The following is a 23,525-nucleotide window of genomic DNA, read 5'->3' on the forward strand; positions in this document are numbered from 1 at the left end:
TGCTGATTACCCCAAGTGCCGTGTGCTGCAGTCAAGGCCTTAGGCTTCCTTCCTGCAGCTTGTTGCAGGACATGATGCCTGGGTCCGGCTTTTCCACCTCTTTCTGGGAGTTTCTTTGGGGATGTCTATTACCCACCCCACCCTAGACCTAACCTGAATTAGTGTAACCTCAGCCCTTGGCCAGTGCTAGGAACAGCTCCTGGCACAGTCACCAGCCAGGCTCTGCGTGCCCTTCTGTGCTCCCATCTGCGCTCGGGCCCCAGCCCTGGGAGGGGCAGCCGAGCCCGGGGCTGCCAGGAGAGGAAGGCTGAGCGGGCCATGACCGAGCTGCCCGCCTAGGCAGTCTGTTTCTAAAAAGTGCATGCTCTGGGTGTGGATCTGAAGTATGTCTTTATGTGAGTTGGCCTGGGATCAGAGATGGCCCCATTTTCCAGTGATCTAGGGGAGGAAGGCCAACTGGTTATAGGACAGCTCTTCCGAGCTTGTTGGTGAAAGGCATGAGCATCCCCTGTTCTCTTGCTGTGGCAGAAAGCCCTGAGCTTTGGAGGGAGGCTGGAGCTGCTGGAAGCCCAGTGCTGTCTTGCCCCTTTCTATGGAGGGACTAGAGTGAGGTGCAGGCCCGCCCCCCCGCCAGCCTAGTTTGTTAGCACAGGGCCCAGGGCCCATGAGAGCGCCGTTTGGGAGGAGTAAGTGAGAGAAGACACTTGGGAGCAGGCTTTGGCCCACTATCCGTCTCCAGGAGTGTGGGCCTTAGGGAGATCGCACCTGCCTCATCCTGACCAGCCTCCATCCCTACACCCAGCCTCGTGGTCATCAGGCAGAGGGGCACTGCAGAAAGCCACTGACCTTTACACATACCACTTGTGCCCCCACTGCCAAGCTTGGAAGTCAGCCTGATGCCAACCCCAGGTGCACAACAGACTCTCCCTGTGGCCTTAGGCAGCTTCCCTACCCTCTCTGTGCCCAGTGAACCCCTCCCTGAGGCAGGTTAATAGAAGTGCTTGGTGTGCAGGCTGTCGTGTCGGTGGAGACAGTTTATGCCTGATACCAAGCGAGCCCTCAGCAACCGTCCCCTGCTGTTGCCTCCACAGCCTGGAACCAGCTGTGGCCCATGCTGCCGTGACTCCAGGGGAGGTTCCCATCACCTGAGACCCTCGAACTCTGGGGGCTTATGGTCAGATGTGGGGAGGGGGCCTCTGCCTCTGACTTTTCCTCCCATGGTCACCTCCCACTGTCCTGATTTCACAGCTGAGCTGTTCATGGAGCAGCGACATCTCAAGGAGGCAGGTTTCTGCATCCAAGAGGCGGCGGGCCTCTTCCCCACCTCGCACTCGGTACTCTACATGCGGGGCCGGCTTGCTGAGATGAAGGGCAACCTGGAGGAGGCTGAGCAGCTGTACAAGGAGGCACTCACAGTGAACCCTGATGGTGTGCGGATCATGCACAGCCTGGTGAGTCAGTCCCCAGCCCCGAGAGGGGCCTCGGGGACCCTCCTCCCCTCTCACCCCCTCTACCGTCTGCGTGGGCCCTGTTGTCTGCAGGGAGGTGGCCCCCTACCTGCTCTGCTGGGAGAGAGCAAACCAGTTTGTGGAGGCAGGCCATTCCCCTTCTGTCAGAGCCTGCCTGAGTTGATGAAAAATCTAGGATGGGTTGATATTTATGACTTCCTTTTTGCTCTAAGCTTCTGTAAAGCAGTGTAACCCCAAAGGGATTCCTCCTCAGCTCCTTGTCCTGGACACTCCAGGCAAAATGCCTGGCTTTCTGGGAGTCCTCGGGCCCTCGATGCTCACTGGGCTACCGCTCCCACTTTAAAGGAGCTCCGTGTCTCTTTGCTGGCTGGCATTCAGGGGATGTCATGGGTGGGCTGTCACGGCAGGCCTTGCTCGAGCACACATGGAAAATGGCCCCTGGGGGGTGGGTTAGAGGGCCCAGCAGGCCCCAGTCCTGGGACGTGACACTCAGGACTTGGGTGCCCACTGTTCGGTGACTTTCTATGGGAAGGTCTGGAAGGCTGGGAGTAGGATGCTGGTGTTCTTGGCTTGGCCTTGCCATTCTCTTTCCAGGAGATCGTGAGCAAGTTGGCCCCCATCTCTGAGCCTCGGGTTGACTTATCTATGCAATGGGGATTCTCTGGTGCAGGAAACATTTATTGAATACCTGCTCTGACAGCTGGTATAGTAGACCGGCGAGATAACTGGTTTTCCTTCCTTTCCTTAGTTACTTTTATTTATTTATTTTTTTCCTTAGCTGCTTTCAGAGAGCAGGTTATCAGGATAAATGTAATGCTCTGAGAGTGTATAGGCATGTGTCAACAGTGATTTTTGAAGTATAATTTAGGAACATCCCATTAGCAACACAGTGTTCCCCTATCAGGGTGCAGGTCCCACCTCAGATGCCCCAAATGAGCATCCTCTGAGGGGAGGGCATCCCCAACATCAGCCACATGCAGAACATAGAGAGGTCAGAATGACTCCAGATGGCTGCAGGCTTATCATTGCCAAAAGGGTTCTGATTCCTTCCCAAGGAGCAGCCACAGGGAGTTCGATTTCCGCTCTGTGTCAGGAACAACAGTATAGCTCTCAAGAATAGGAGAAGTACAAGCTCAGGAGGTATCTGTTGAGGTCATTGCCAAGAGAACAGAAATCCTACTTGGGGGAGGAGCCGGGCCAGGTGGTCTTTATAGGGTCCTTCCCAACCCCAGTAGCCCCTGAAAACAGATTAGAGCCTCCCAGCTCAGCTGTTATTCCTGCTGCTTGATTTCTTAAAGGATGTCTGCCCTGGGCATACATGTGTGAATGTTCCGCGTCAGCTGAAGACCGCCCACGCGGTGACGTCACACCCTGGCCTGCGTTCCCCTCCACATGGCCGCGTGTTGCCTTGCAGTCTGCTCAGCAAATGTTTGTTTTTTGCAAGGCAAATCCTCCTTCCTCCCGCAGTTCAGACATTAGCTCCTGTGATAGATGCCTCCCTGGGGGTCCCATCCAGAAACTTGATTAGGGAGGATGTGGGCTGTGTCCTTAGGCCTGCAGCCAGGCAGAGAGACATCTGTCTTCTCCTGCGCTTGCAGAGCAGAGCCTGCGTCTCGGACCCTAAAACCCAATGAAGTCCAGTAACAGGTACGATTTTGAAATAACAGTGGCCCATTCTTCATTTATGCTCATTATTGTTTGTAGCTGTTTTCCTGAAATTGAGGCCAGTTCCAGAGGCGGGTTTCCATGGTAACAGAATAGCAGCCCAGAGTGGCTCCCTACAGATGTTTCTGAAATGGCCCCTGTTCTCTTCCCCGGGGTGCCTGGCTGAGGGGATGAAATGAGAGCGAGTCAGAGCCGGGCATGCCCACTGTTAAAGTCACAGACAAGCAGAGGGGCAGTCAGCTCTGGCGTGGGCAACCCGTTGGCTTTCCACACGTTCTGTTCCTGCTGGCAGCCCACACATATGCCTGGAGAATAGCAAATTTCAAGCCTGGAGAAGATTTATAAAGCCCTCTTTGCCCAAAGACACAGGAACACCTTTGCATGTTGATCTCCTGCGTTCTCTGATGTAAGTGTCTTTCCCAGGCTGGCTGCAGGCTCAGAACCTCTGGGATCTCATCCTGGCTCTGGCTCTAATTCACTTGGGTAATTAAGGAAAAGGCACGCATAACTTCTACATTCCTGATGTCTCCTTTGGTAGATGACTAATAATCTTTGTCGTTCCTAGACCAGTGCTAATCACAGGATGTGACATTTCTAGAGGTCTACAGTGCAGCATCAGAGAAGGCAAACAGCATACAGGCCCCTGCTGTCCAGTTCCTCACCCAGTCCAGACATTGCTAATCAATCACAGCACTTTTTCTCACTGGCAACTGGTGTGACCTTGGGATCTTTTTCACCATGGTACAACATGAGGGAAGCCACTCCCTGGCGGTCTAAGTCAACTTGGCCTTTGTGTAAGGGATTCACTGTAAAAATAGTAGAGAATGAGAGAGACCCATCAGTTGTCTCAACCTTTGTGAATTCTGGAGGTTGGTGCATCCTTGGAGAATTATCTGGAGAAAGGAACATGGAAGGAAACTGGTATCCATCCCCTCCCCATGCAGTTATTGCCAAAGCAGATTCCCAAGGACAATGTCCTGGCCTTGCCACACCACTGTGTTTCTATGAGGACATTAGCCTCTGATGGGAGCAAGGATAGGAGAGGCGCCCCTCCTCTGAGAGCATAGCCCCCCTGGCCTGGGCTGGGAGAGCTCTGGATCCCTTGGTGAGCTGTGTGGGTGCCGGGCTCCGCTTTATAGTCTGGAGAGCAAGATCATAGAATACTAGGAGCCCCGCCTCACGGCCTCTCCCTGTGGCTGTATGCATGGGACAGGAAATGTGGGGACAGGCCAAAGGAAGCCTTGGGAGTGTTGGGCTACTGCTCTTAGGAGGCAGACATTTGAAGAACATGAACTTTGGCCCAGAAGCAGGTTCTCTACTTTCCCAGGCCTACTGCCCACCACCCCCGTCCCCCCACCCTGGCAGGAATGGGAGGCCTTTCCATGGTTCAGGCTCCATGCTGGGCTCAGCTCAGGCTTTCCCACCCAGCAGACGGGATGGACACACCAGCTTAGCTATACCTCTCCGGTGCCCATGAGGAGTCTGTGCCATCGGGCCCTGGCCCTGTGGGCTGCCTCCTCCATGGGGCTCATGGATGGCCAGCTCACTTCTGGAGACTGCCAGATGCAGAAAGAAAAAGCCGTGCTCCCTACAGATGGAAATTCCCATCGAAACCTCAGGGCAGGTCCTGACCATCTTTGCCAGCTCCGTCTTGACCTCCCTTTCCAGTAGCCAGAAAGCCTGCTCACTCGACCTGAGTGTTCAGCCCTGAATTTATGGGCAAAAGTATCCTGTTAAGAAGGGAAAACCTGAACTTTTCTTTCCTGCCCTGAAGAAACAGGAGAAAGGAGGCATGGCCCTTCCCAAGATCAGCAGAGGTGTTGGCCCCCAAGTGACACTGTTCTTTGAACTCCACGGGGGGCGTGGTGGTGAGGAATCCAGGGCTGCAGCCCTCTCTCTCTGAGCCTGTCTCTGCCCCACTGCCTCCCAGAAGGCTCTCTGCATATCTGAGGGAACAGAGACGCTCGGGGAAGGCAAGCAAGCCAGAGGGACTGATAGAATGGTCAAGCCAAGGAGAGCCTCCAAGGAAGACTTCAGTCCTGGAGGGTCACTAGCCCTGGCCACAGACTGACTGTTCTCCCCGCCCCTTGGCGGAGCCACATGCATGGATGCTTCGATGCAGGCTGTCTCACTGCCGAAAACCATTGAGACCCTCAGCTGCAAGTAGATAGGCATGCCGCCTCCCCCCCCCCCCCCCCCCCCGTGTTTGTGGGCGGCACCCCACCCTGCTTTCCCAGCCACAGGCTCTGGGGTTTCCTGGCACCTCTCTGGCCAGGACTCCCTGCTCCTGGTTGGCCCTGCCCGTGGTCATGCTTCCTTCTTGGGACAGAGTTCCAGGCTTTGGTTGCCCTGTCTCCCCAGAACCCTTTCCTCTGCAGGCCCCCCAGCCCCAGAGGGAAACTGCCCTGAATGAACTTTGGCTCCTGTGATGTAATTCCTGGGGATATAATTTCTGAAGCAGTCCTGGCCTCATGACCCAGCCTATTCTTCCTCCACATGCCCCTGGAAAGACAGGAAGACAGCGTTTCTGTCATCTGTTGCCCTGATGAGCATGTGGCAGTGAATTAGTTCCCTGTACTCGGTCCCTCTCGCTCCCACTGTGGAGCTTGCCGGCTCATTTCTCCGGTGCATTTGGGGTTCAGGGGCATGGCCATAGCATGTGACCGGCCCCATTTGGCCCCGGAATCTCTGGTCCCTCTTTCCCCAGGCTGGGGCTTGCCATAGCATCCCCCACATCCCAGAAGCTGCCCACCACCATCCTGGCCTCTCCCTGAGGTGGGGCCTGAATCAGCCAGAACCTGGGCTCTGGCCCACCCTGCCCCACCCAGGCCTGTGGCGCTGGGATGGGCCCCATGTAGGTGCTCCAGGAATCCCACAGCAGGCTCTGCTCTCCAAGGCCATACGGGTGAGCTCTGGTGGCACAGAGCACCTAGAGGGCAGGACTGGACAGGAGAGATGACCCACGTGACACAAAGAGCCGGCCCTAACAGCCTTCGTGTTCCAGGGCTCTTGGAACACTGGCTCTGTTTTGCCTTCTGTCTAATGGGGGTAATAATTTAGGCCCTTGTGACTTCCAAAGAAGCTTTTAGCATTCAGATGACCTAAGTGCTGTGAAAAGATAAATCAACATGCATTTTTGTCACCATTTGTGTAAAAGACTTGGTGGCAGAGGGCCGAAGCCTAAGCTCAGCCTTTGATTGAGGATGTCAGTCAAAGGATGTCCCACTTTGGAACATCTGGATGTCCAGATTTCCGTGGGCTGCCAGCTGGGTGCTGAGAAGGGAGGAGGGGGAGCTGGGCAGGGACCAGGGCCTCAGAGCTACACAGAGGTTGTGTTTGGGGCTGGTTGGCTGGGGTGGTATTTAAGCCCTAGAATCAGAGAGCCAGCTTGTGTCTGGAGGTGGGAGCTCGGTTCTGAGTCTCATGGACCTGGACCAAGCCCCCCTTTGCCTATATTACTGCTTCACCATGACCAAGTTGCTCAACCTCTTGGCACCGTAGTGTTCTCATCTGGAAAATGGTCATCACAATGCCAAACACCTAGGTCCTCTGTTTCTATTCAGTTAACTAATTCTGTAAGTTAATGGCCCAGTAGTTGGGGTGACTTTTACCTTTTCCATGCTGAAACATGGAAGGCTGGGAACAGACACTCGTGGTTTGTAGAGGGTTTGTAGAGGGAAGTAGAGGCCCAGAGCCGAGCCCCAGAGATTCACTGTAGCAGAGCCTCTTGGTCCTCACTGAGCCCATTAGATGCTTCTGGCCAAGGCAGAGGTGTGCAGGACCCCAGACCAAATGCCGTGTGCCTGGTACAGGAGTATCCACAGTGCAAGGCCAGGCTGACCTTAGCTGAGAGCAGGGCTCAGTAGGCCAGAGACTGAGGTGAGGGCGAGAACCATTTCCAGGCTGGTCTCTTCAGCAGACGAGGCCTGCTGGGGACCTGAGACCGCTGGGGAGGAGGAGCAGGAAAGGCCAGGTTCTGAGGAGGCCCTGCTTGGCCTTTTGCTTTGACCTCTGTCAGGCCAGGCTGCTTCAGCCTATTTCCTGACTGGAAGGAGGAAAGGTGTCCTGAGCAGCTGCAGAGTAAAACCCAGTACCTGGCCCTCTGAAGGTTCCCTGGTGCCAGCTGAGGCCAGTAAGCACACAGAACAGCAGGGTTTCTGGTTCCTGGGGCCTGATGCCTTGGGGTCTTGGACAACCCACCTGCTCTAGGCTTCTCCCTCCTTTTTGGCTTCCTGAACTATGGCAAGTAGCTAGGAGCGCGCAGGCAGCTGGGAGGAACGGGAAGGCCCAGAAGTCTTGTGCTGTGTTGTGCTGTCTGTACAGGAACCCTGAGTCCTTCACACACACACACACACACACACACACACACACGTGTGCACGCATGCTCACAGCTCCTCTCCATAGAATCTGCATCTGCCCCACCAGCTCTGATAGACAGGGAACATTGCTCTATTTGGCAGGAAAGCTCGGTAGGAACGTCTTGTTGGCCATCTGGCCTCCTAGTGCTGTTGTTTTATTCTGAGTTCTCTCTCTCATCCCTCCCAAGTCTTGCCTGAGGACTGCATTCCCTGGTGGGAAAGTAGAGTGGAGTGGAGCGGGAGGGAGAAGGGATTTCTGGAGGCTCGCTGTGTGGGGCATGTCCCCCAGCGGTGGCCTCACCAGGGTTCAGGCCCTTGCCTACCCACCTCATTCTTGGGCTGGTGCAGCCCCCAGCCCAGGCTCAGAGACCTTCAAGAAGGTGAAGGCAGGCTCCCTTGGCTCTGGCTCAAGACTTTGCGAAAGCCTTGGGCTTAAGTGTGGGCTCCTGAAGTCCTCAGCATCCCTTTGGTGCAAAAAGGTGATTTTATGAAAGCACGGGGACAGGACCCGTGGGCAGAAAGAGCTGCACTGGGGTCACGAGGAGTGGCCCCTTATATACTTACAAGTTGAAAGGAGGTTAGGGATAATGTAAGTCTCTAAGGAATTTTGGAAGCAAGGTTTCCAGGACCTTGAGCTATTGTTGGGGAAAGGTCATTTTTTACCATCTAATGATGGATATCAGTGGGCTTTATGCTTGGGGGATGATTGCCAACACATATCTTAGGTTTAGAGATAAAGGAAGTTTCCAGAGGAATTTTTATATGTAAAAGTAGGCTTACGGTATCCTGGAGGGGAGGGGTCTGGAGGGGATTGCCCTTTGCCCTTAGCAAAGTGTCAACATCGAGGCAGCTGAGTCCCTAGAGGAAGTTCACTCTGTTTCAAGGACTTGTCAATGGGCTGTAGGTGGTAAGGAAATTTAATAATTTTTCTTCTGCCTTTGTTTCCCACATCACTTTTGGCTTAATTTAGCTCCAAAATCAATGGTCTGAAAGACTCCCTGTGATGGGAGGGTACAGCAGGCTCCAGCCTTCCCCTTGTCCAGTGGGTTAGGAGCCCCCTCCCCTTAGCTTCGCCTCCCATCCAGAGAAGGGAGCTTCTGCGATGGTGCCCCCCTCACTCCTCCTCACAGGGTGTTCAGTTGGATCATCCACAGTCTGGGCTCCTGACTGAGGCCTGAGGGCCCACCTATGCCCTAGAGTGGTCAGAGCCTCCAGAGGCCCAGAGCCTGAAACCAGTCCAAAATGTGGGAGGGGAAAAGGCAGAGCCCCCTAGGAGGTGATGTGCTTTCTCCTCAGGCTAGTGTTCACCTTTGAGTCTGTCCATGGCTCTCTGAAGACAGACAACCCCACCACCACCACCAAGAGGCCCACTGGTGTTCAACATCTCACCTGGGAGTGTGGGGGTAGGCAGGAGCCTGAAGGGAGGAATGGGTTCTGCCACACGATCACGGCTGCCTCTGCTACCCCCACCTAGTTGGGCTCTAAGTGAGTCTGTTGGCCTCTTTGGATGAAAGCTTAGGGGAGCTTGTCAACCAGATGTTGGGTGGGGTCTAGAAGAATTTGTGCCCCTTTTCCCAAAAGGGAGGTGGGACCAGCCTGGGGCCTTGGAGCTGCCCCAGCTCCAGGAGGGATGTGGTGCTCTGTGGGCTCTGTTCTCAGCCCGGAGAGACACCTCATTCCCAGTCTGGTTGGACGGGTTGAGGCTGACACCTGGGAGAACCTGGCATCCGGAGAGGGCCTGAGCGCCTCAGCTCCGGCTGGAATGTGGGCCTCCTCCGCAGGGTGTGTCAGCCTCAGGATGGGTGAGGGGAGCAACCTCAGAGGTGGCCCCACCCCAGGCTCCTCCCTGCAGCCCAGGGTCCCCAAGCGGAGGGCTCCTGGGACCAGGAGGCTCCAGCAATGATTCCCTGCTTCCCAGCTGGAAAGGCTGTTACAGAATCCCAGGAATGTGCCTTGAGCTCAGAAAGAAAATTCCCAAAATAACTTCTATAAATACTTGAGGGAAGGGACTGGGAGGGAGCTCTCAGCCTGGCCTGCAGCTGGCCTAGTGCTGGGGGCTGCTTCCCAGCAGCTTCCCCCCATCCCCAACCCAGAAGAATAAAAAGACACATACAGCCGAGACCTTCCTGCTACCCCTCCACTCTTGGCCAACAATGTCAGGCACTGAATTAATGAGGTGAGATGGTGTGTAGTAGCAATACTGAGAAGTAGCAATACTGAGAAAGGAAGGAGGGACCTGTCTTCTCCTTCATCCCCATCCCAGGCTGCAGTCTTTGTACCCCTCCCCCCCACCCCCAGAGAACCTTATCTTCCAACAGGGAGGGCCCCTCGGGCTGCCTGTCCCTGTGGCCCTAAGCAGGTCAGCAAACACGCACACCTAAGTGCCTCTGGTATACCTGGCTCAGAACCCAGGACCCTCCCACCTGCACTCTATTGAGCTGCCAACTTGTGGGGAATAGCCAAGCAGGCAGGAGCCACGGACCCTGCCCCTCTCAGCCTAAGATGGCTTGCACAAGAGAGCCCACCAGTAATGAATCATAACCTCAAGGCGATGGCATGGCCAGGAGGTGCTATCCTGGGAGGCTTGCTGGAGGAGGAGGGTCCTGGGTAGTTGAGATGAGGCCAGATGTTCCCTCCTCCCTGAGCTCCAGGAAGGGAGGGTAGGAGGAATGAATGAAGTTGGGAATTTCCGGGGCCTTTCCCCATAGCCCTGCCCTCCCTGAATGTCCGTAACCTTGGCCCCTTCTCAAAGGTGTGTTGCTCAACAGCCATGAGCAACTCGCACGTTGCTTTCCGACTGCTGCGGCCGCCTGGCTGTGGCGTCTCCCAGGTGAGGGTCAGAGGCTGAGTCACCTACTGGCAGGTCTGGTTTCTCTTGGCTCAGGGTGCCCCCTGGCCAGAGTGGGGAAGAGTCATCAGGGACGTTTGGGTGGAACGGTGTTCCCACCATCTCCCTGGAGACCTGTTCTCTGGGTAGCTAGGGTGGGGGTGCCGAGCAGGGGGTGGTGATGGCAGGCCCTTGGCACAGCACCAGGCTGGGGGCAGAGCAGGTGAGACCTCACGTCGTCCTGAGGCTGGCCCTGCCCAGTTGTCAGGCAGCAAACAGCTCCAAGTTGCTACCAAACACGAACAGGAACAGACGGGTGTCTCAGGCAGGTGGCAGCAGATCCTGTTACAGGCCCTGGGCTTCGGGGCCCCAGCCTGACCCCAGCCCGGTGTCTCCTTTCAGGCTCTGAGGTCAGCACCCCAGGGTATGGGGGATGTGATCCAACCCCACCCCAGGCCGAGTCTTTGTCCACAGGGAGCCTTGCCCTCTAGAGAAATCATCTTCTACTCCTCACTCTGACAGGACCCTCTGCTCATCCTGGGGACACTTCCCGTTGCTGTCAGCACACTGTGGGCCCTGCCTACAGGATTGCAGATTCATCCTCGCAGACTCTTAACAATTCCCTACCAGGAAGAACCATTCTGTCCTCTGGTTCACAGATGAGGAAACCACAGCTCAGAGAAAACAGGCCAGTGGCCCATGGTCACTGCACTTGTCAGTGGCAGAGCTGGGATTCCAGCCCAGCCTAGCTAGGTCTTCTGGCTGTGGAGCCCTGGCTCTTTTCTCTACAAGAAACATGCAGAGAAGCCTGCTGCAGACCTTGAGTAAAACCAGCAGAGCAAGACACACACACAAACACACACACACACATACACACACACACCCCTGTTTAGCCTGCGGCCACATCTGGCCCCTTACCAAACACCCACACACCGCTGGAGATCAGGGTTTTTTGAACTCCTTTTTAGCGGTAGAGCCCTCTTTTCAAACAGAATCTCCCGTGGAAGCTTGATCTAGAAAACTGAGTATGTAAACCCCACAGTGGCCCCGCCCCCACACCATGAGGCCCCGCTGGCCTTCGCATCTGTCCTCTCTTGCTCCTTCATGGGCAGGACTCCCAGGGCGCAAACCTTCCATTTTTGGTGCTTAATTTTGGTGTCTGGCGGCCCGTCGTCTCGCCCGCCTTCCCTCCTCCCTGTGGGCCCTGTTCCATTGGTTGCTGCTCAGGGTCCAGCTCCCAGGCCATGCCGGCAACACAGCTTGGCCCAGGGCCCTGCTGGCCAGACTGGGCGCTGCCCTCCACTCCCCGGCGGCCCTGAGTCAGCATGGCTCCTGGCCGGGCCCGCCCTGCCTTAGCTCCCTTGCCCTCCACCCCATCCATGGGGCTCCCCGGGGACAGCTTTGTCCTGTCTTGAAGAGGTGAGATGAAGATCACTACCCCTTCCTTCTCTGTCCCCACCCCCCAGGACCACGGCCAGCACCTTGGGAGAGGGAGAGGCTTTGCCTAGGGCTGCCTGAGTGCCGTCTTTTACTCTTGCCTCGCTGGTTGTGTTCCAAGCCTCAGAGGACTTTAGGAAATCGGGCATGTGCATCTTTCCCGGTGGGTCTCCATAGCAACAGAGGGCCTAACTCTGAGGAGCGTGGTGAGGAGGAAAATGTTCCAGCTAAAAATGTACATGGCCATCAGTGGGCGGGCGCCCGAGGGGGGGCTCCAGGAACATAGAAGGCAGCTCCTCTCCCCCAGCCCAGCCCCCGCCTGTCCAGGAAGTCAGTGTTAGGCTTTACCTCACGTCTTTGAATGAGTGGAGCCTCCCCCCAACACCCCCGTGTCAGCACACTGTGGGCCCTGCCATCCCATGCTGCATTTAAGGGCTAGGACACAGATCAGTGGGATGGAGCAAAGCAGCCCTTCTGGGACTGGGGGCCAAAGGGGGGTCCTGGTCCCCCACCCCTTACTCACTATCCTGTCCTCCCACCTCCCTGCACCCTTCCCCAGTATGAGTGAAAGAGGACACAGAAGGGACACCATCCCAGTTTCACTTCCCAAACTTCTGTGACAATTCCTGTCACTTCCTCTCTCTGCCAGCAGGGTTGTTAAAGACAAACAGCAGCACCAAGCTTCCTAGCCACCCCTGATTCGTCTACCAGAGCCTGTCCTACCCAGAAAACGCCCTCCTGTGACCCTCACCTGCCAGGCCGGGCTGGGATGGGCCGTAGGTCCCAGGACCCAGATGTCCCACCAAGACCACTGCTGATGCAGGCCAAAGAGCTGTGCCCCCCTCCCCCCAACACACACTCATAAGCTTAAGGTTCTGCCTTCAGGTTGTAGAGTCTGAAGCCTGCCGCACACATTCCTCCACACCCCTGGGGGGAAGGGTGGCTCCACAGGGTAGCAGCAAGGCCTCGGGGTGAGAGACCCACTGACTGAGAGCTCACACATGCCAGACAGTGTTCTTCGAGTGCTTTCCATACACTGACTCGTGCGAACTTGACAACCCTAAGGTGGGCACTGCGGTCTTTCCCACTTAAAGAGCTGAGGAAACGGAAGACCAGAGAGAGGGAACTTGCCAGCATCCCCAGTTATAATGGGCAGGCACACAGTTGGGTCAGCTGACTTGAAAGCTCATCCTCAAGGCTGGGAGGGACGGAGCTCCCATGGTGGGTGATCCGGGGGGCTAGGGCGGGGACAGGTACAATTTGCATGGGTTAACGACAACGGTCACTTGATGGTTCCCAAGGCTGAGACACTGAGCCCTCTCGCTGGTGGCTGAGCTGCCCCCTTGCCCTGATGGCCAGGATGCTCCTGCCACAGGGCGCCCTCACTAACCTTGCCCTGTGCTTGCCCCCCCAGGGTCTGATGCTGAGTCGGCTGGGCCACAAGAGTCTGGCCCAGAAGGTGCTGCGGGACGCTGTGGAGAGGCAGAGCACCTGCCATGAGGCCTGGCAGGGCCTGGGCGAGGTGCTACAGGCCCAGGGCCAGAGCGAGGCTGCTGTCGACTGCTTCCTCACTGCCCTTGAGCTGGAGGCCAGCAGCCCGGTGCTGCCCTTCTCCATCATCCCCAGAGAGCTGTGACCTGGCACTGCAGTGGCAGGGTGGGAGGGAGCTGCCCTAAGGGGCGGGAGGCAGGCGGACACAGGCAGGCAGCAGGGAGCACAGGACAGGGGAGGCGTGGGGCCTCAGGGAAATACATCTCTAGGGAACACGTCCGCAGGCTGCAGCCCTAGTTCTCCTCGCCTCCCCCACTCCAGTCCTGCTTTCCCTCCAGGGCCAGCTGGGTCTGGGAGCTGCTCATCTGGAGCCCAGTAGACCAGATTTGCATCGAAAGCAAATCCCTTGCTCCTTGGGATTCAGACCACCTTCGTGGCATTTATGAGGAAGGAAGTAGCTGGGAAGTCACATCAGCAAGGGAGCATCTGCCCCAGAGTGTCTATGCATCATCTCAATGTGCAATAAGGGTCTGGGTCTCCTAAGCACTTCCCCCCACTGTCTAGAAGCTCCCATAGTACACCTGCCACCCTCCACATCCCCAATCCTGGGTTGCCCAGTGACTGTGCAGAGGTGTTGGCCTCGAACTTCAGCTCCCTGATCTTCATCACCAAAGATGAACCCCACAAACTGCTCTCTGACTAGGTCAAGAGGGTTTTCCCCAGTTCCTAGCTCAGTGCCTTGGGAGATGTCTGCTTGAACCCTAAGTGACTTAGAGTCTTGGTGACCAGACTTGCTCCCTGAGAGCACAGGTTGGGGAGCCTCACAGCTGAACTTCACCTCTACCTGTGCCTCTGTGCCTGGGAAGCCCTAGGGCCCTGATCTCAGCCCCAGTCTCAGGACTGAGTTTTAGGTAACTCAGGTCTTGCCTCAGGCACTCAGAGCTTGAAGATTCTGCTGGCAAGTGGGAAGAAGATGGGATCTCTGGGTTCCTCTCCCAGGTTTGAGCTATTACAGGATGCTCCTCTTTACCCCATGAGGCCGGTTGGGCCCCACTGCTCTTCCTCTCTGCTGTCAAGTGCCTTTTGGGCCTCTGGTGTCTGGCCAGAGGCACTGAGCACCGGCCCTAACTCCCCTCCCATTTCTGCCATGCATATCTTTCTGGAACCATGCCCCAGCCCAAGCGGCCTCCTTAAGCCCTAGGCTGTAGACCCTAGGATATAAACATGGCAGCTGGACCCAGTTCTTCCTCACACTTTGTATCAACTTACTCCTTCAGGCCTTGGGTTTCTGGGCAATGGGTACAATGCAGAACCCTCTGAGATAATAATATGCAGGTGGGCAGTCTCTGGGACTGACCCCAGTACCTCTCATCCACAGTCCATTTCCACTACAGGCCATTTGGTCCCCCGGTGCCTGAGGCCCAGTGAGGACTGTAGTCAGAGACCAGTGCAGGGGACAGAGCAGATCTCTGTCAGCCGGGGACCTGGAGCTGGTGGGTGGGTATCTGCCCTGGTTCCCCCAGCCCTGCTGCATGATGGTCTTGGAATTCTCCCCAAGAAGTTACTCCGCCCCCTGGGGTGGCGTGGGGTGGGGTGGCCTTATCAGGAAATTCCTTTTTTATCTGCACTTTGGGTTTTACTTTTAAAGCTCCATCTGGTACGTCTCTCTCATCTTAAGGTGTGTGGAAAGATGGGATGAGGGCTGTCCTGCTCGTCATTGCCCAGTCTGCTCCTCAGGGAGAAGGGGCTGTCGGATACCCACCCTCCTCACCACACTGGCTCAGCACTGTGCACCCCCGGGTGCCTCCCAGAGAGGGCCTGCCCCCTCCTGGTTCCCCGCACCACAAGGGACACAGCAGAGGACACCAGAGCCTTCACTGCTTGGTTGAAGGATCTCTGTCTCTGTGTGTGTGTATAAATATAGATATATAGATATATATATGATAGAGATCTATTTTTATTCTGAAATTCTGTTAGAAAAAAACCTAACGAGAGATGCAAATGATCTGTCTCGGGATGCCCAAAGATTAGTAGTTGGCTATTGGTCACAGGACAGGCACCAAATGCATTTCTGCTGGCAGCATTACTCTGGAGGAATCCTCTGAGGGTTGGGCCAAGTTGTGGGCAATTTGAATAAAGGTCTGGAATAAAGAGATCCTTGGAAGGAATGCAGTGTGTTCATTTCCTCCAATAGGTATCCCAGAACAGGCTTTGAGTGCTTAGTGAGGAGGGAGTGTTGCAGGAAGAGAGGCCTGAGAAGCCATGAGTGGGGAGGGGTGGGGAGGAGGAAGCGGGGAGGGGCCCGGGAAGAGACTGGTGGGAGCAGGGGGAGATGGGGGGGGCATGTTAGGCAGGTGCTGAAGCCTGGAGGGGACTGGAAGGAGGCAGTGGGGGGGTCTGGGTGGGGCCTCCGGAGTAAGCTTCCCCTCCGCCTGCCACTGTACCTCCCGTGGGCCTGAGCCTCCCGCTGCCTGTGGGCACTGCGGGTGGCGCATCTTGGGTACCTGGAGGAGAAGTACCCAGAGAGAGCTGCGTGCCGAGGGTGCCCGCTGCATGCGGCCTGACCAGCCACCTCGCCGTGAAGTCCATGCCAGTGCACTCCTAAAACACGTCACACCCATGCCAGTATACCCCGTATCAAAGAAACATGCATCACAATCTGGAAGGAGGACTGGGGTTTGCAGAGAAGCTCTGTTTTCTTTGTGTGCCCCCTGGGATCATCAGGTGCACCCCCAGAGCTGCAGCCACTCACTTGGAAGAGAGTGGGTACCATTCTCTCCTGGCACAGGCGAGAACTTCCCACTCCCATGGCCTCATGGAGGTCCTGCCTCCTCCGCCCTCACCCTCAGCTCTATTCTTGTGGGGACAGCATTGCTGTTCAAGGGAGGAAGGGCCTTTTTTGGAGCTGGTGGGGGCCCAACTTCCCTTTCACTGTGATGCTTTAGGAAAACACATTCAGTCTGCAGTGATTAAACAATTGGTATCATGTTACTACTTTCACACCCTCACCACCAGCTTGAGGACCCTTGCAGTGACCAAGACTGCCTGAGGCCACACATAGCATCACCTCGTGCCCCAGTCCTGGAGAAAGGTCTAGAAAGCTCACCCTACAAAGAAGAGAATGGAGAAAGGGAGGGGAGGCCTTCCTACTCCGGACACAAGCTGACCAAGGTTGGTCAGATGTTAGAGAGTCAGGCAGTAAGTGGAGACTCGAGCGTTTCCTGACCCCCAGTTCCCATCTGCAGACCTCCCCTTGTACATACGTACGTACATACGTACGTGTACACACACACACACACACACACACACACACACACGGTCTGGGGACAAGACTCAGGATTGCATAGTCGTGTACACACACACACACACACACTCCCATCCATGGTGCCAGAACAAGGGCTACGGTCTGGGGACAAGACTCAGGATTGCATAGTCGCCCCCATGGACCTCCAGCACCCCTGGCAGGCTCTGGGACACAGCCCTTCAGTATTAATAGTGTTTATCTACAGGCATAAATATGAATGGAATTTCAGCCACCAACACCCAGACTCCTTTCTGATACCAAAGAGCTCATTGTTGCATTCGCTCCCCCACCGGGCCCTCGGATGTCATCACCATGCAAATATTTCTCAGCCTTGGGAAGCTTCCAACTAAACAAACCTCCCCCAGCCCATGCTGCCAGCTCCCGATGGCAGCCCATAATCAGGGAGCCTTACACATGAGCGACCTGTGGGACCAACCCCCACGGTGCCAACCTGAAGGACTGTGGAGGCTAGGAAGGTGGTGATGGAGAGAGTATCCTGTCTGTCCCCTGCCAGAAATTCCTTGGAATTTTTATCAGACTGTTCCAGTTGCAAAGGACAGAGACCCCTGGAGGTCGCTCCCAGAGAGAGACAAGGGGTGCTTCCAGGAGCCCGAGAACAGTAACTGTGGGGCATGGACCTGGGGCCAAAGCAGCCACAATCTGGCTTCTCTGATGGCATCAGAAACCAGGCTGGGCTCAAAGGCATAACTCTGCTCTGAACTGGCTCATCTCTTAGCAAGAAAGTGGCAGCCTTTAGTAATACTCTCCTTGCACTCGACAATGTACATACTTGTCATGTTGCTCCTTTGGTAGTCAACCACCATGGGAGGTGGGTTTGGTCCCCATGAAAGGAAGAGAGGTCACGGTGCCCGAGAACCTAGGTCCTGGCCTACAGAGCCAGTGCTCTGGCCACTGGCCCCCTTCTGAGGACCCGGCACAGCACCGACTCATGGACCCTTGAGGGAGAGCCACAGGAAGTGCCTGTCCCCGAAGCAGCATGCTGGTCCCTCTGAAGTCCATGGAAATGTGCATCATGGGGGGGGGGGCCTCTACTGCAGCATTAAAGGGGGTGATGTAGGTGTGGGGTGCCACAGCCTCACCCCACTGGCTGAAGGCTTGGGCCCCGGCTTTGGTGAGGAGGAAGGAGTGATGCTCAGTCATCCTGCTGCTGTCGCCCTTCTGCGGCCAGAGAGGACTCTCCTTAAGTGGAGGTCCCTCAAGAGGCTGGAACGTCCCCAAATAGCAAGAGGGTTCAAAAGATGCCAGGCGGCCCGGAAACATGACGGACTCGCCACAGGAGCTGTGTGCGGGCCATGTGATGCCACTGCCCTGCCTGCCGGGACCATGTGACATGGTGGGGGAGAGGGTGGTCCCCAGACTGTCACTGTTCTCCTGTTCTCACTCACTCTCTGATTCTCTTTCTCCCTTAACTGTCATTGTGGACTTTGTTTTAAAGCTTTTATTTATTTGTCAAAGAGAGAGAATGCTCGCACAAGCAGGGAGAGCAGCAGGTAGTGGGAGAGGGAGAAGCAGACTCCCGGCTGAGCAAGGAGCCTGATGCAGGACTTGATGCCAGATTTGACACTGACCTGCTCTTTTATCCTCTGTCCCATCCATATGCCCATTGGTTGATCGTGTTCTTCGGAGCATTGTTTTCCTCCAGCCCCAGTCCAGGTACTCCCCTTGGTTGTTCTGTCTCTTTTGTTTCCTTTTGCCTCTCTTTGCCTTTCGGGACACTGACATTGCTAAAGGCTGCAGGGTGTCTGGCCTCTGTAATAGGAGTGTGGGATGGTGGAAGGGGGAAGCAGTGGGTGGGGGAGGAGAAGCCCTGGGTGAGGGGGTGTAGGGAAGGCAGCTGGTGGGGAGGGGCATGGAGCAAGAATGAAGAGCAGGTGAATCTTCCTGAAGACAGAGCTCTCAGAAAGAAAGAGGGAAGCCCACTTTCCCCCCTCCTCTGAAGGGCCAAAAGATGGTGGAGGCACTAGCGCTCCGTTCCATCCCGAGCAAACTTTCCAGCTCCAACAGCCTGACTCTGATGTCAAGACTCCCCATCTGTAACTGATCTTAATCACTTCGGCTGGTGGGGAGGGCAGAGGAAGAAAGAGGCCGTTAGAGGTTCCCTTGCACGCTGGTCTTGTGCCCAGGGGCCCAAGGCTCACTACCTGCCCCCCAACCAAGGGCCAGGGCTCAGTGGCTGTGGGTGGTGTCCTCCCACACTGCTCCCACTCCCCAAGGGCTGCCTTGAGAAGCACCCTGCCAAGAGTGCAGGGGCTTCGGGGGCCTGGCCCCATGCAAGCTGGGGGTGTGTCACAGAGGGGAGCTGGGGCCAGGGCACTGTCCTGCATCCAGACAGCTTCTCTTAGCTTGGAGCAGCACTTTCCCTCGGCTTTGCTCTCTTTCTCTTCCTTCCTTCTTCCTTCTGTGCCTCTGTAAAGTCTCCTGTGGCTTCAAAGACTCGTGCCCCACCCCCACAGCTGCTCCACCCCTGCAAGTCCTCTTCCCAGAATACCTGCGGGGGCTCACTCTGTACCCCTCCTTCTTCAGGACCCAATTCCCATACCTTCCCGAAGCATCTCTTCCCCACTGCCCACCTTTCACCATCCCGGTAGGGGACACTATCGCTTGGCAGAACAATCAGGCAGGCACAGGCCCCGGGGGATTATTCTTCCTGAGGGCTGTCCCCATCCCCACACACTTGGCCTCAGCTGTGCCTACATGTGCCCTCACGAGTGGGACCCTCTGGACTCTAGGGAGGCTCTCCTGCTCCTGGAAGACTTGGGGTAGAAATTCGGAGCAAGGCCAGCTTGTCTCCTCCCACAGGCTGACCTTAGCTTTCCCTCTCACCTAACCCCCATGCCATCCCAGCGCTTTACCCTGAGGGTGGCTAAGGCAGAAGCTCGGCAGAGGGCCGCAGCCCTCCCGAGTCTCCTGTGGCTGCTCAAGGGCCTGCAGTTGGTCCCAAACCATTTTAACTTCTTCATAAATTTACATGTGTATTTAATCCTACTCTACAAATTAGTGTAAAAATAAGCATCTTCGCCATTAGGATCTTCACCTGCATTGTAGATACATGGATCATTGGACACAATTTTCCAGAAACTTCGTTTTCATGTCCATATAAGTTATTTAAGCCTGGGCACTTTGACTATACCTGAAACTAATAAAACACTGTTGGGGTTATATTATATGTTGGGGCACCTGGAGATCTCAGTTGGTGAAGTGTCTGCCTTCGGCTCAGGTCATGATCTTGGGGTCTTGGGGTGGAGTCCCGCATCAAGCTCCCTGCTCAGCAGAGAGTCTGCTTCTCCCTCTCTCTCTCTCACCCTCCTCCCCACGTGTTCATTCTCTCTCTCTTTCTCTAAAAAACAAAAACACTATGTTAACTATGCTAGAATTAAAACAAATAAAATATAGGGTGCTTTTAAAATACTGGAATAATGTGGCCCCTGGAAATTCTAACTGGAAATTCTATCTGGAGTTAGAAGTAACACTTGTAAAACACTAGAAGAGACCCCCCCCCGCCCCACCCAATCCCACTTCCCATAATGCAACTTTTAACACAAGTACCTCTTAAGTGATCTAGAGAGAGCTTGTTTATAACATCTAACACCTGAAAACTTATTATCAAACCTCCAGGAAGAACTTCTAAATCAGTACTCAATTTCTTTACCTCCTCTTTTTTAAAAACTTATTTCATCAGATGACTTCTGTCAGTACCCAAAACCAGCAACAACTAAGGTTATTCAGGCTAATGGCCATTCGCTGAATAATTCTTTGTGGTCCAAAATAATCAAAGGAACTTCCATAATATAGTTTATACAAGCCTGTCCATCTCCTAGAGGATAATTGTGTGTCTTGGAGCACATGGCATATTCAATGAGCACCTACTAACTGCTAATGCTGTGCCAGGCACCGGGAAATTCCCTGATGCCCAGTAGGTCCCGACTCTATGATCCCGGAGCCCACAGTCCAATGCTGGCCTCAGGCAAGTATTTGAAGGACTGCTGGGGCATTAATAAGAGGCACCTACCCCAGTTAGGAAGATGGGGGAGGGTGCTTGGAATTAGCACACCAAGGGCGGGTGCGGGGAGTATTTCTGGCAGAAGAATGCCTCACTCCCTTATCCCAGCTACAGGTTAGATAGATGCTGTGAAGGTATGAATAATGTCCCCCACAAAGTTGTCTCTGTCCTAATCCCCAGAACCTGGGAATATGTTCTCCTACATGTTTTTTTTTTTTCTTTTTTAAAGATTTTTAATGTTTATTTCTTTAGGCAATCCCTACACCCAACGTGGGGCTTGAATTCACAACCCCAAGATCAAGAGCCCCTTGCCCTACAGACTGAGCCAGCCAGGCACCCTCTTCTCCCACGCGGTAAAGGGGCTCTACAAACATGATTAAGGGCCCTGAGAAAGGGAGATTTTCTGGATCATCTAGGTGAACCCAATACAATCACAGGGATCCTCACGAAAGGAAAGCAGGACGGTTGGAGCCAGGAGTGGTTGTGCTGGGAACAGGAGTGTAGAGTGATTTGAGGAAGAAGCCATGAGCAAAGGAAGGTGGATGGTCTCTAGAAACTGAAAAAGACAAGGAGACCATTTTTCCCCCAGAGCCTCTCAGAGGAGGCTCCTTCTGGAACGAACCCTGCCAACATCCTGACTTGAGCCCAATGAGACCGATTGGAGACTTCTCACCTCTAGAACCATAAGACAGTAAGTCTGTGTTGTTTGAGGCAACAAAGTCTATGGGAAAAGACACAGGAAACTAAGGCAGACAGTTTGGTGAAAGCTCCCTGAGGCACAGGGTTGGGCATGTGGGCTCAGGGGTACTCTGCAACCCAGAGCCCATGTCCAGCCCGGGACGGGGTGGGGATTTGAAGCCTCAGCAGGCATGACGCTGCCTGGCATGCTTCCAAGTGTCCTCTCTGGCCCTGTTGAACATGGGATTCCCCAGCAACTTCCTTTCTCTTTAAGAAGAATGTACCTTAAGAGGTTCGTTGCCAGGCAGGACCTCTGAGCTCTGGGACTTCTGAAAAAGGATGAGGGAGCAATGGCCAGCCCTCATCAAGCCCTGAGCTCCAACTGTGACCCAAACATCTCTCAGCACACCGCCTTGCTGTCCCACCCTGCCCTGCTTCTAGGCCTCTCAGTTCCACCTGGGTGAATGGAATGCCTTGTCAATCCCCGCCTCCTGTCCCTGCCTAGCCCACTCCTGTGACCAGAGATGCAGCGTCGATGGGCCTGGGCCCACCATCCGGTCTACAGTTCTCAGGCAGTAAGCCACATTCCCACAAAGAGCAGCCACACTGCTACCTCCTCAGCTGCTGGCTGGGCCTCTCTGAACCCCCACCACTCTCCAGGAGGGTAACACGTTTTCCTGAGCACTGATTTGGCCAAGGGTGTGGTTAACAGGTTCTCCCCCTGGGCTTCCCCTACCTCTGGCTATACTTCTTTCCCAACTTCCGGGTCCCATCTCTCACCCCTCCCTTGCTAATTCATCATCCCTAACTTCCCAGCTTCCACGGTTATAGACTTGGCTCCTCCTGCCATCCAGGATCGTCTCTTCTCTGGGGAGGCTGCAGAGAGGCCAGACCAGGCTTTGTGTTTCTGGCACTGGTCCCCACAAGCCCACCCAGCCCTTGTGATCCTGAATCTAGAAGCCCAAACCCACCCTTTGGGCAACCCACAGGCTCTGTATGCCTGCAACCCTGCCCTTGGCCAAAAACAAAGGTCTGTGAGGAGACCTGCCCAGAGTCAGGCTGGTAAGAGGTGCCAGGGTTCAAGGCTCCTGTGGTCCGTTCTACCCAGAACAAGCTCTACCCAAAGACACTCTGATACTAACTTTACCCAGACTGACCAGGGCCTGTGCCATCCTCTCCCCTCAGGCCTCGGCCAGAAGCTAATACAGTACTCTTCTTCAGAGCTGGGCCTGTCTTCCTCCTAAACCTCTAGGGTTGGGAAGACAGCCGGGACCTCGCACAGGATCACCGGTGACGGTGCCTTCATACTGTCTTTGAGGCAGCCCTCAATCTTGGCTGCTCATCAGAGTCACCTGGGGCTGGGGGGAAGGTATCAACAAAAAAAGTACTGGGCCTGAATCCAGTCCTCCGAGAGTTTCATGTGATCTGTCTGAGAACGGGCCGGCACCGAGATTTTTTTAAAGTTTCCCCAGGGGATTCTAAAATGTAGCTTAGAACCACTGATTCTGACCTTACAGATTTTGAACTATGTTTTCAAGAGAACAGGGCTTTCAAAATAATCTCAGGCCTGGGGGCCCGAGTCCAGGCAGCTCTGTGCTGCACTGAGGTCAGGGGCATGAAGCAGGTGACAGATGGTGCCAGAAGCAGGGCCTGGCTCCCAAGCAACCTGTGGCCCTTGGCCTCCAGGTGTGTAGCGGGTCCCCTGTAGGTCCAGAGAGCAATGGGGGTGGGGTGGAGTGGGAGTGAGGAAGAAAGGAAAGAGCACAGAGGGAGGAGGAAGAGCTGTCCCCCACAGCGCTGTGGCTTCTGACATGCTTTGACTTAATGGAGAGAGAACTTCACATGGAAACAGCAGAAGAGATTTGTAGCCACAAAGAGCCACGGCCCCTGGATGAAGCCAAATTCAGAGTACAACTGCATGTGGCTGGGTGGGTGGGAGGGGAGAGGAACAGAGGATAGTCGGGCAAGCCATGACGGGCCTCGAGAAGCTGGGTCACAGCAGTCGATAGGGGAGGGACGAGGGGCTTAGGATTTACCCCGTGGTCCCTTTCATCTGCAATGCTCTAGGGCTTTTCTAAACCCTTCTGGGCATGTCATTTGATGCACATGACAGCCCTTGTTGCTCGATGTGAACAGCCCAATCTCAGAGCTCAAGCTCAAAGTCAACCCAGGTCTGTCCAGTCTCTCCATCTTGAAAGAATAGAAGGAGGCCCTGCTCTTCAAATACCATCTCAGTTTGGGGCTGTGGCAGGAAGAAGCCATCCGGAATTCCTCT

The 23,525-nt window shown here is 55.2% G+C and overlaps 1 protein-coding gene across 1 annotated transcript in view; it reads left to right on the plus strand.

Moving 5' to 3' along the window:
• TTC7A (tetratricopeptide repeat domain 7A) overlaps nt 1–15,415 on the plus strand; it is a 116,133-nt gene extending 100,718 nt beyond the window's left edge. The window contains 2 exon segments of the mRNA XM_082747007.1: nt 1,249–1,451; nt 13,171–15,415. Of these exon segments, the coding sequence (XP_082603133.1) occupies nt 1,249–1,451; nt 13,171–13,392 (425 nt within the window). The 3' untranslated portion in view covers nt 13,393–15,415.
• The last annotated feature ends 8,110 nt before the right edge of the window (nt 15,416–23,525 follow it).

Source organism: Mustela nivalis (genome assembly GCF_964662115.1).
Source record: "Mustela nivalis genome assembly, chromosome: 8".
Lineage (NCBI taxonomy): Eukaryota > Metazoa > Chordata > Mammalia > Carnivora > Mustelidae > Mustela > Mustela nivalis.